This window comes from Symphodus melops, assembly GCF_947650265.1.
Source record: "Symphodus melops genome assembly, chromosome: 3".
Lineage (NCBI taxonomy): Eukaryota > Metazoa > Chordata > Actinopteri > Labriformes > Labridae > Symphodus > Symphodus melops.
In genome coordinates, this window is record NC_136693.1 from 6647729 (window position 1) to 6660213 (window position 12485).

The 12485-nt window shown below is 40.9% G+C and overlaps 1 protein-coding gene across 2 annotated transcripts; it reads right to left on the reverse strand.

Moving 5' to 3' along the window:
• Nucleotides 1-108: 108 nt before the first annotated feature.
• On the reverse strand, nucleotides 109-8129 carry LOC306821636 (SKI family transcriptional corepressor 1 homolog-B-like). Of its 2 annotated transcripts, XM_079340177.1 has the most exons (9): nucleotides 7899-8129; nucleotides 4988-6749; nucleotides 4248-4338; nucleotides 4080-4151; nucleotides 3848-3910; nucleotides 2806-2880; nucleotides 2558-2632; nucleotides 1926-1991; nucleotides 109-303 (listed from the first exon to the last, which is right to left on the reverse strand). In XM_079340177.1, exons 2-9 carry the CDS (start codon nucleotides 6737-6739, stop codon nucleotides 206-208), a joined length of 2292 nt encoding a protein of 763 aa, XP_079196303.1. In that variant the 5' UTR covers nucleotides 6740-6749; nucleotides 7899-8129; the 3' UTR covers nucleotides 109-205. The 2 variants fall into 2 exon arrangements, with proteins under 2 accessions (XP_079196303.1, XP_079196304.1); XM_079340178.1 differs by lacking the exon at nucleotides 1926-1991.
• Nucleotides 8130-12485: the final 4356 nt, after the last annotated feature.

Sequence of the window (12485 nt, forward strand, 5' to 3'; positions counted from 1 at the left end):
GCAAGGCTCAACAATGTCACTCAAGTGCTTAAATTAGAACTGTATCTATACAGCAGGGTAGTGATCCTTGAATAACAGGACCTGTGTGTGTGTGTGTGTGTGTGTGTGTGTGTGAGCGTGCATGTGCATGTGTGTGTGTGTGTGATGGAGTGAATCTTTTCCAGTTTTTGGCTGTGCTGGGGTCGGGTGAGGGCAATGCCGGGCACTATGGGGGCAGCAGCGGGGGTTTGAAGGTGCAGGCTCCGGTACACTGGCGAGGGGTGAGCATCTTGCACGAGAAATGATGAAGGGCGTCGTGAGCTTCTGGGGAGGAACGAGTCCATCAGTGAGAACATGAAGACAAACACAATCTGTGACATTTACAGGCATCAGCATGTTTTGGTTGCTGCTTTGATACCTAATGCTATCAAAGCACAGATTCACTTTTTGTTTTAAAGTCTGTCTTCAAACAATCCTCGGATGCCAACATGCTAGCTGACACAGTTTTTGGTTGTTGTAATTGTTCCTTCTGTCCATTAAAACAGTCTGCTCTCAATATGATCTGAATGTCAGGTGTCTTTGTGCTGATTGAAGCCAACTTCAGGCATTTGCAGTTTTATCCAGTGGGAATATTTTGTTGATTTATATATTCCTTTCAATCCTTCATGTGATGTCATGAGCCAGATTTCAATCTGGATGTAATAACATTTATATCCATGTACTGAAGCTAAATGTTACAAAAGTTTACAGTCTTAAATTAGGTGATTATTTTGGAAAAATGGGAGACCTACTATTTACTCTGCAAACTTTTCTTTCACGTTTCCTTGTAGTTATATTTGAATTCTGAACAATGATTTATAAGTTTGTATATTTGACCAAACCTTGCTGATCGGCTTATTGGCAAATATATATAAATAGGAGTGTTGTTATCTAAAGGCCTTGCAGCAGCATGATGTGTTAACTTCCTTTTCTCTATCATATCCATCTTCTGTCAAAAGTGTGATCAAAAAGCAGGTGATGTCATTCTCCAGTGTGGTGCTGTGACACTACTGCAGCTAAAGTGGCTGCAACCAAGGCCACTAGTCCAACCTTTAAATGCAGAAAGAAAGTGGAAATACTGTAGTTGGTTGTGTTTCATGTAGCAGTTTGAAGAATACGGTCTCATGTTGTATGACACTATTTTTAGTCGCCTTAGTTGGCGTTGAAGTCACATGTTTCAGTTACGTCATGATTAATTGACTAAGAAGATTCCATTACACGTTGTTGCTTCTTACTTTTGTTGATACGCCAACTTCCCCACCTTTGTGCAGCTGAACATACATTGTGTTGGTATTTTGCTCCCCCTAAAAAGTTGTCAGCCTTTCCCGAAGCAGATTTATAGTCATCGTCCACCAGACTGACTGTTTGTGAAGGGTTTATAATAAACAAGGATTTTTCTGTTCTTTGAATTTGTGTCTCCAACACTTCTGATTCCTTTGTTTAAATACACTCTGCAGATTCCTCTGACCTCTTTAAAAAAAAAAAACTTGAAAAACATGTTCTTTGAATTGGCTTTTGACTATGTAATGTGATTGTGAACAGTAATAGTTTTCTGTGATATTAGCTCATGTATTTATTTTTTTCTATGACTTAAATTTGCTTTATTTACATGTTTAACAGAACTGTGACTTTTTTTTTTAACTTACTGAAAAAATGATCTATTTAAACCCAAAAAGAACGGGAAGAACAAATGACCAGTGACCCAGAGTATTTTGATAGTACATTTGTGCATATGAGGATTGCTTTTAAAGAGACTTAAAAATGAGTACAGTACATTCATCCTTTTATGGTGTTGAAATGTTAAAAATCATCACACTGTCCAATGGAGATGTAAAAAAGAAAGTAGCACTTGCATATTTATGTTTGTATGTGTGCATTCCTGACCCTATCTTAAACCAAACAATTACCTTTTAGCTTCTGCTGTATTGCATAACGAGCCTTTCTCTCTTGGTCCAACTCGCTGCACAAAGTGTCTATCCAAAAATAAAATGAATCAAGTATGAAACAATGGGTCAAAAATGAAGGAGAAATATATGAGTTTCTGTGTAGTGTGTGGTGAAGGAGTGTAATGTGTGCCGTTTGCCCCTATGGTATTTAGAGTGACCCCTGTGTGTACTTGAACCCTGTATTTAAACTACTGTAACATTAAACCAATCCTTTAATGCTGGCTTTAGTTGCTGTCTACTGCATGTAACCGATACTACGTAATGGTCTGTCTTTTCAATTTTCCGGAGCATGATTTAGGAGAAAACAAAAAAAAATATGGTTTCAGTTTCACCTTGTGATATCTTGTAATTAAACAAATGGCAGGAGAAATTTATTTTTCAATTTACAGTAAAAAGGTTGGAGACAAATTGCCAATATTTCAATATGCAAGTGTCACTTTTCATTTCTTTTACACTTTATGTTCTAATTGATTTGATGCAACTTAGATATTCTTTTGTGACTGATTATTTTTCCCATAAAGTTAAAGAGCACTGATCTACTACTGCTTTACATCCATAATGTGTGGAGGCACAAAGTAAAGAGAGAGACCAACCTCGAACAATTTGCAGCTGCTGGACCATTTCCTCTCTGTAGGACAGCTCACGCTTCATTTGATCCTGAAAATTATCTGAAGAGTACCGAAGGCCACATCAGATGGAAACTTTTAAAGAAACACTACTAAATTCAAAGAAGAAAATAACTTATTCTCTTGTAACATCTATAAGTGTATGGTTTAACATCCTGAATATATGCCAATGTAGATAATTTGATATATATAATGAGACTTACTTTTTGTCCTACCTTTTAAATGCTGAAATTCTCTCTCCAACTTTTTCCTCAGCTCTACTTGTTCCACAAGCTGTTTTTGTAATTCCTCTGCAAAAACCAACAGCATCATGAAATGACATGTCCAAACATTAAGCTAGAGCAAAAATAATATCTTAATCAACCCAAAAAGACTTAAAACACAGTCTTAAAGCTACCGTGTTTCTGATTAACATTAAGAAAACAAGCAACATAATAATATAAATTATAAAACAAAAAAACACTGAAATCATCACAACATCTTACTAAATAATCTACCTCACATCAGTTGTGTACCACTTATTATTATATATTTTGAATTTGTGCACATAAAGATTAATGTCAGCCTAGTAAAGCGACTTCAGGTGCGTTCACGTCCTCGGTTCCAGCCCTCTGTGCGCTTTGCTGTGCTGGCTGCCACAGTAATTGCCGCGCACTGCCTGGAGCCTGAGACGATAATAATGGAGTCCCGGGGTTTTTCCAAGCGTTGTAAAATAATTAGCTGCCGTGCCTCGGGGTTATAGCTCTGTTCGTTAAAATATTAATAGCCTCTAAACGATTTCCCTTTTTTACAATAATAAGTCAAAACTCCCACATCTCGTGATTAAGTGGTTAACAACTATGGAAACACTTTAGGCCCACAAAAATGTAAATTCACATTAAGGTTCTGGCACGTCATCGTTAGCAGGCCACGGGCATTTATCTGCATGTAAAATGAGCTCAAATCAATGTTTAACATTAATATACACACACTCTTTAATAATTAAACTGCAGCGTTTCAATTGGTTCTATATCAAACTGATTTTCAAAGTCATTACCAAATTACTAACTCTGCTTAATGAAATGTAATGTCCTACATTTAAAAATAAATCTTAGTGTTGATTAAATGTGATGACCTGCAGTAAACATTTTTCTGATAGCTGGTGATACATGAACCCCAATTACAAACTAAACAGCGTTAATTGTGGATGATAATTAGCATCATCTGCTACATTTATCTCTCTTTTGTTTCCTTTTGATCGTGAACACAGCCTCTTACCTTTGGCCATGTTCTCCAGATCTCTCTCGTGAACACTGATGTCGATGCGTAAAGCTCCATCGGCTGTACAAAAACATCAAAACTCATTATTTATCCGAAAAAGGGGGAAACTATTATTCTAATATTTCGTATAAGGCTTCTGACACAATAAAATAAATGATTTTGGAAGATTATTCTCGTAAGATTTGTCCTTCCAAATAAATAAAAACCTACAATGATAATAATGAAATACCTTGTCTGTCCTTCGGCTCCTGATATGTTGTGTTGCGCTGGTTCTGTGTTTCAGATGTGTGATGATGAACACCTGAACAGAGGGACAAAGATTTTTTTTAAATAAAAACAGGGGAACAAAAACACAGCACAATTTGCATTAAAAACCATTAATTGGTGTAATGATCACCGTTGGATCTGCGGGGACTGCTCGATTGTTTGGACCCAAACGACGAAGGCTCGTTGAGGAGCACGTGGCTGTCTTTTCCATGAGCGTACACCTGTACAAGAAAGAGCACACACATGTTTAATAACCCACTTCAAGTGCACGTCATTTACTGCTGTTTTTCACCTTAATCTAAACCCCCCCCCCCCCCCCCCCCCCCCAAAAAAAAAAAAAAAAAAAAAAAACAAAACAAAACAGGAGTCTCATTGTTGGGATGATGTTAAAATCCCTCTGAAGAAATTATTTCATTTAAAAACACTAATTTGAAGGTGACGTGAAAAATGATCAAATAAAGAAAAAAAGGCATATTAATGGCAAATTATGTGTTTTACATTATTTACTATATTTAGGTAGAAAACAGGCAGCTGGCATATACATGCTTCAAAATAAATCAGTCTGCTCTTTTTTTGCTTCATTTGTTTTCACTCATTTAAGAGGTAAACTTTGGCCTTTCTGCTTTTCTCACTGGCACATCTACAGGGCAGTTTCTCCACAAGTGTCAGTCATAACTGTACTTGGAATTATATTTACAAAATATAGAGATATTATAATAACTGATTTTTAAAAAAATCGTTTTCAATTGATCTTGATGACATTTTCTCGGCCTCTTCTCCTCTCTAAACTCTCATCACCAATGTTTTACTACTGTGACAATTCAGTTCCCCCTGCGGGGATCATTAAAGTTTAATTTAATCTAATCTTACTTCATGAAGAGGAGAGCCATTACGCATCCGTCTGTCCTCCTCTGATGACCCGGTGTGAACAGAGTCCTGCGGTGATGTTGCTGCTGCTCCGGGGCTGGAGGCGTCAGGCCGCTCCTGGCTCTCCTCAGCACCAGATGACATCCTGTCCAGCACGGGGGAGTCACGGTGCACCCCTCCAGGTGAGATCTGAATCGGCTCGTCCTCGTCTTGCCCTCGGTTTGACTCCACATCCACGTCCGGGTCGTCGTCTTCATCAACAACACTTTCTCTGTCCGGGGAGATAGATCTGTAACTGGAACTCTCGCTGATAAAATCCGGGGACATGTAGCCAGAGGGACGCGCACCATAACCTTCCCGGTTGCCATAAAGTTTTGCAATGGTCTCCGCGTCTTTGACCACAGGTCTGAAGGCCGAAATGTAGCTGATTTTCCTCTGGTGGGTCTCGTCCCCGGATTTATCCTCGTCAGTCCGGGTGGAGGAGGACTGGGAACTGGAGCAGCGCTCTCCGTCCTGCTGATGGAGAGGCTGAAGATTGGTGTCTTTGGATCTGTGTGTGCCCCGGTCGCTTTGGTCAGATAAGTCGAGCTCGCTTTGTCGGACGCCTGGCAGCTCTGGAGGAGGTTTGGCTGGAGATCCCGGGTAAGGTGGCATGGGGAGGCCTCCAGCTGTCGGCCAGAACATGGGGAACGCGGGGTAGAGGGCGTCCTTTGCGCCGGGCCAAAACACACCAGACACGTTGGTTTTGCTCACGTCAGACACTCCGTCGCTCTTCTTCTGACACAGGCCGTAGCTCGGGAAGCCATAGGGGTGGTGGGGGAACAAAGGTGGGGGGATTTTCTGGAGCATGCCAAAGCTCTTGCTTGGCACAGGGATCACTGGGTAGGTTCGCGCGCCACTCGTCAAACTGAGGTTATTACTCCCCTGATCGTCGTCACAGCGTAAACTTTTGTGTGGGATCTCAGGGGAACTGCTTTGAGCCATACTGGACGGGGCCTGAGACTTCATTGAAGAGGACATTCCCGAGCCACCCATTGGCAGAGTCCTCTTCCTGCTCCCTCCGTTGAACATGGCCTTAACATCCTCCCATGCGTGGTTAATGTCTTCAGCCTTTTTGTCGGTCAGTTTTAAGTGGCGTCTCCACGAGTTAAAGTTGGCTGCGTCGGGCTGCAGGTATTTGGACTCTGTGGTACGGTGGGAGTGAAAAATGAATTTATTTGGGGAGAAATACATGTTGCAGAAGCTGCACTTGATGCACTTTGCTCTTGAGCTATTGTATCTGGCGGGGATAAAGCTGCCCCTGCAGCCCCACGCGCACTCATGAGTAACATCAAATGCAAAATTCTCTGGAAGCTTTGGGGGGCTGTGCGCTCCCAAGAAGGACTTGCAGAGCCTCTCGGCCTCCCGCTTGGTTATCATGCCGCAGCGCCTGGAGGAGATGGGCATGGCTCCTGCCCGCCGCAGGAGTTCTAGCTGCACGGGGGTGCACTGCACACAGGTAATGCCCAAAGCGACCCTGCGGTTGTGTATCTCGTTGTAACTGTAGTTCTTCAACAGGGTGTTCGAAATCTGCGCCAAGCACAGCCTCTCCTTCCCGTCTATGACCAGACATACGATGGGCACCCCGTACAGGGAGGTCTCGCTCACTTGGTTGGGTCTGAGGGAGCTGGAGAAGCTCTGTGCGTCCTGCTTTGAACTGGGGGGTGAGCTGGCGTCACGTCCCGCGTCTCGAAGCTGTCCGGGCGTCGACTCCATCCCTGGAAACCTGTCAATCAAACAAACAGCTGGAGTGAGCCGGGGGGTGTTTGGCAGCAGTGTGCAAAAACAATATTGTGTTCAATATATTTTCGTATGTATTTATTTTAAAATGATACAAAATTAAAAACAATTAAAAATTAATATCTCAAAGAAATACAGTGTTATTCAATACATTTTAAAAATAAATTTAAAAAAAAATCACATTTTTTAACGCAAAACATTGCGATGTATCTCTTCACCTTAGATCTGGAAAGCAAATATACTACAAATGAATCCATAAAATAATCAATATTATCTTCATTTTATCATCTCTGTATAATTAGCTTAATATTATTATTATTATTATGCAGCTGTGTTGCTGGTGGGCCTATGCATGCCAAACTAATAGGACATTAGGAGCTCGTATTGAACAGTGATGATTGTTACTGATACAAACGAAAATATTTTAAATATCACAAAAATTGTATACTATGTAAAGCATTAAACAAAGCTTTACAACTAACTGTTTTTTTTCAGAAGTTTATTTGTAAAAGTAAAATCATTCAGACTTTTATTATTTCTAGAATCTCTTCATTCCTCCGTGTGCTCGGCCTCCTTTCTCAGGTAATCCGTGTTCCTGTGCGGAGGTGGATCTGCTGCTGCTCTTATCTCCAAAATCGGCTCAGCACTTACTCGGCAACTGCTTAAGAGTCACATAAGATCCTTACGCGCGGATAAGAACAGAAGGAAAATGCAGCCTGAGCTGCGCCAATGCGCTTAGCAGAGAGGAAAAGAACAATACTAAGCTGCTTTCCTGGTAATTACACAGATCCACGAGCTCGTCCTCGCATTGTTAATAAAAGACTAGCCCTATATATAATTAAAGCTTCTGCGCAGATCAACCACAGCCAGTTGTTCGATATGAAGGTGAAGCAGGCCTGTCCCACGTTCACCTGCGCGTACAGACTTTATGCATCATGCTCGCGACTTCACAGAGGCCCTTACAAACTTAACAACCTGCAGCGACTTGAATAATTATAATATACAACTGCTGACATTAATACGGCTATTTTGATTAGACAGATTAACCTATACTTTGGAATTAATGCTTCAAATATACACGCAGAAAAATCAAAAAACAAATGAAAATATTTAAGATAAATAGCAACATTCTTACCTTTCTCTGATAAAAAAGACGATACACTCCAACAAGGTTTTGGGTGGAAAAAGTGATAGTAAATGTGAATAAATAAGTGGAAATACAGGCCCAGCGAGTCCAGAGAGGGATAAAGTCACAGACAAGGAGGTCTATCAGTATAACTTCGAGCTGGAGTCTTTAATTCAGTTTATTTGCGTGCAGCAGAAGACGCAAACAGGACCTCCATCGCGCTGGATCCCAGGGAGGTGAATGGCTTGTAGACAGGAAGCACATGGCACCTCTCTCTGTCTCTCTCTCTCTCCCCTCCCTCCCTCAAACACACTCTCTCTCCTGTCATGCTGATGTGTAATAGCTCCCCTCCTCTCTCTTCCTCTCGTTCGTTCTCTCAAAGACGTGCTGAGTGACTACACTACCGTTTTGATAATTCACAATGTTACTGCTCTGACGCGCAAAACAAAAACAGGGACAATATCACGCACAATTAGACCCCTGCTGACCCCAAATGGAGGGACATTTCGGTCCTTAGTCTCATTTCTATGAATATCTTTGAATTGTTAATAATGAACAATTATAGAGCACTGCGTTGCCTTGTAGACATCTAAGCAATGTAAAGACGCAAACATATGACAATTATAACTGTGATAATTGTGACCCCGTGACCCAGCCAAGGACCCTCGAGGGGCCCTCGGACACAGTATTGGAAAACCATTTGCCGGCCCATCTGATCATACGCAGTGTTTTAAGCATGAGTTCAGTCATCAACATGCTGTATTATTTCCACCGCAGCGGGAGCGAGCTGGGAAATAAGAGGCAGAGCGCGTGGCACTCTGGAGGGCAACACGAATGACAAAAGGCCCGCGCGCGTTTATCAGGTTACACGACCATCTGTTAGGCTTCCACGGCCACCATGCAAATCAATCTGAGGCCTGAGCAAGAAGAGGGACGTACGAATGGGAGAAATGATGGACAAAGGAAGCCGAGACAGAGAGGATAACATTCTTCTACGAGTTAGAGGCTTTGTTCGCGCGTGGAATCGTTTTGTTGTTCTGCAAATAAAGTGAAATGATATGAGATGATTATGATGATGCCCAAGGCAGGACTCTCTTTCTCTCTCCCCCCCTTCTCTGAGATACACGCACGCAGGCACGCGCGCAAGCACACAAACATAGACAAAGAGAACGTGAGTTGAAATGTTTGTAAATAAATACAAAACTGTCAAAAGTGTATGTCACTCATTCTTGAAAACTGGGACAAAACATGTCCTACCAAAAAAAGTCAGATTTATGTTAAAAATCAATACATTCATCATGATTCCCATGCTTAAAAAGTTCAATCTGAAGGAATTGAGTATACCTATGTAATTTTTATCATCCATTTTTTTATTATTTTGTGTGAATTTCTTTGATTGTCTGGTCTGTCGTTGGGGGTCCATGTTATTCAACCTGTCCTCAGTAAGAGGACAAAATATTCACATGCCCAAAAAAACTTTAAAAAACTGTACAAGTTCAGAAACATATATTTTCAATAAAAAGAATGGTCATGAATTTATAAAAAAATATATACAGTGAAGTTTAAATAATATTTTCCCCATAAATCTGCCTATCAAAGTTATGTCCTCAGTTTCTGTCAACTCCGTCAGATTTTTCAGCAATCCCCACTAAATTAGACAATAGTGTGGTAAGCTATATCCCTGAAGACTCCCTTTCCTCTTCCTGACTGTGCTGAGTGCAGCACTAGCACTGATGCTCTGGTAAGTTTGACATTTTTTAATATTTTAGATAAACAAAGTTGATATTACAAAGGTCACAGCTAGAATATGTCAACACCGTCTCCCCTTTAACATGATTTTTTTAAAACAGTAGTGAATAGAATTTAGGCTTTTTAGTAAGGTTGTTTGGGCATCTAGCAACTGAGAACAATCCAGCTAGCTGCAGAGAACAATACAAGTTTTGGAGGGAAAAAAATTCCCTTTTGTCAACTCCGTCAGACGTCAACTCCGTCAGTTTTTATAACTGACGGAGTTGACATGAAAGCTGACGGAGTTGAAAAATCCACCAAGAACCTCTAAATGTGCAAATATAATATTATCTGTAAACAAAGTAAAAGATTGAAATGTTATTTCAGTGGTATATTAACACAAATGTACATATATAACATGAATTGTGTTATTAACCTTTGTGATGCATCCCCTACACTTCTGACTTGTAGAGTATGGACAGAATGTGGTCTACTTATTACTGTGTAACATTCCCAGAATTTATATATTATAATTCTATATTAAATAAAAGTTGCTGATTTTAGCAGTTTGTTCTAATATGATTGGATTTTTTTTAATTATTTCTCACTATATTGTAGGAAAACATGGCTAGACAGAAATTGTCTGTTGAGGAGCAAAGGAGAAGAAATAGAGATTACCAAAAAAAGAGAAGAGAGAAATTGAACAGTGACCCCCAGATAAAAAATGAGATGCAAGAGAAGGAAAGACAAAGGTGGAAGAAAAGAGTTCAAGACAAAAAAGTAATGCAAATAGGCAACATAGGAGACAGGGCAAAAAGGCAAAAGAGAAAGTATTGGAGAGATGCAAAGAAAAGGTCCAGACAGCGAATGTCCAGTGAAGGTGCACTGCTGCAAGGAGACACACCCCCAGACAGTCCACTAGATCAGAGTATTGATGAATGCAATACCAGACAGTCTCGCAGAAGTGAAAGGGAGAGAAGAAAAAGTAGGAAAAGGCATTCAAGAGAAATACAAGCTTTGAAAGAGAAGCTTAAGAAAGTAGCAAAAGAGCGAAACAAATTGAGAAAGCAAAAATGGCGAGGAAAAAAGGCTACAATTAAAACAATACTGGACTCCCCAGGGACAGAAACTAAGAAAATGCTGTCAGGAAGCAAACTTGTAAATCCAGAAATCAAGAAAGCCCTTCTTTTCCACAACATTCTCAGAAGAGAGCTTCAGGAAAACAAACAAACTCCTGTGTTACGGCGTCCTTCACCATTGCTAAGTTTGTCAGGCAGGATTTTGAAGAAGTATCGCCTCCTTAACAAAATCCAAGAGTTTGGATTAACTTACAAATTAATAAGAGGAAAGAAACAGACAGCACAGAAAAAGAAAACATTCCTCCAAGGTATCACACAGACTGTTCAAGATTTCCTCATCAACTCTGCACATGTAACAACTGATAAAATGGACACCATCACAAGGAAAAAGATGAAGCACCAGAGAATGATCCTTACAGACTCCATGATCAACCTCCACACTGATTTCCTCATTAGAAACCCAACTTTGAAGCTAAGCTATTCTGCATTCTGTACTCTGAGGCCATTCTATGTTACAGCCCCAAAAGCTTCTGATCGGAAGACATGTCTGTGCCAAATGCATGAAAATGCATGCTTAATGCTTGAGGTCCTGAGATCGACTGGTATTGTGAAGTCGAACAAACTGGATGAAAGTTTTCGATTAGTGTGTTGCTGTCCAGTAAGTGAGGCCTGTCTTCTTCGCACCTGCTCACGATGTCTAAGCAAATGCACAGTTCCAACCCATGAGCAAGACAACATTCATGTGCAGTGGAAGCAGTGGGAGAGAGTAAAAGAGGACACAGCCAATGGAATCCATGTGAACACTAAGCTTGTCCAACACAGTGGCAGTCTTTCAGAGCTCATCAAACTCTATGAGCAAAAACTCAGAAATGAAACTACAACACATGTGTGTCAAATGCGAAACCAGTCAAAAGAATACAGAAACCTAATTGAGAACTGTGATGAAAGTACAGCAATTGTCCATGTTGACTTTGCTGAATCATGGAGATGCCGGTATCAATCAGAAGTTCAGGCCTGCCATTTTGGACAAAATTTGCCACAGATAACACTGCATACTGGGATGTATTACACTAAGGGTGGAAAGGCAGGGTTTTGCACAGTTTCAGAGTCGAAGAGACAGGATGCTGCAGCAATCTGGACACACATGGATCCTGTCCTAAAAGAAATCAAGATGAAATATCCACAGATTATCACTGTGCACTTTTGGTCTGATGGTCCAAGCAAACAGTATAAGAACAAGAAGAATTTTTTTCTTGTCTCTGCTGTCCCACCTACACTGGGTTTTGAAAGAGCAACATGGAACTTCTTCCCCACTTCCCATGGTAAGGGCGCCCCTGACGGCATTGGAGAAACAGTGAAAAGAACAGCTGACAACTTGGTCCTAAGAAGAAATGACATGGCAGATGGAAATACATTCTTTGAAAAGGTCTCAAACAGTCTGAAGGGTGTTGAGCTGTACTATATTGCAGAAGAAGACATGCAAACATATGACACACTTCTAATGCAACCTCTCAAACAGATTCCCTCAACAAGACAAATACATCAGGTCATAACATATGAGAACAGAATCTACCACAGACAACTATCCTGCTTTTGCAGTGAGATGTTGGTTTGCCAGTGCTTCTGCCCAGCTTCTGTCTATTTCCCTGTCTACACAGAGGAACAGCAGTGTGATGCAAGGACTGCAAGGAAGAAAGGACCTTTGGCTGTGTTGATGGAGGAGATGGAAGGGGAGATGGAAGGAGAGATGGAGGAGGAGAGGGAAGATGTGATGGAGGGGGAGTTGGAT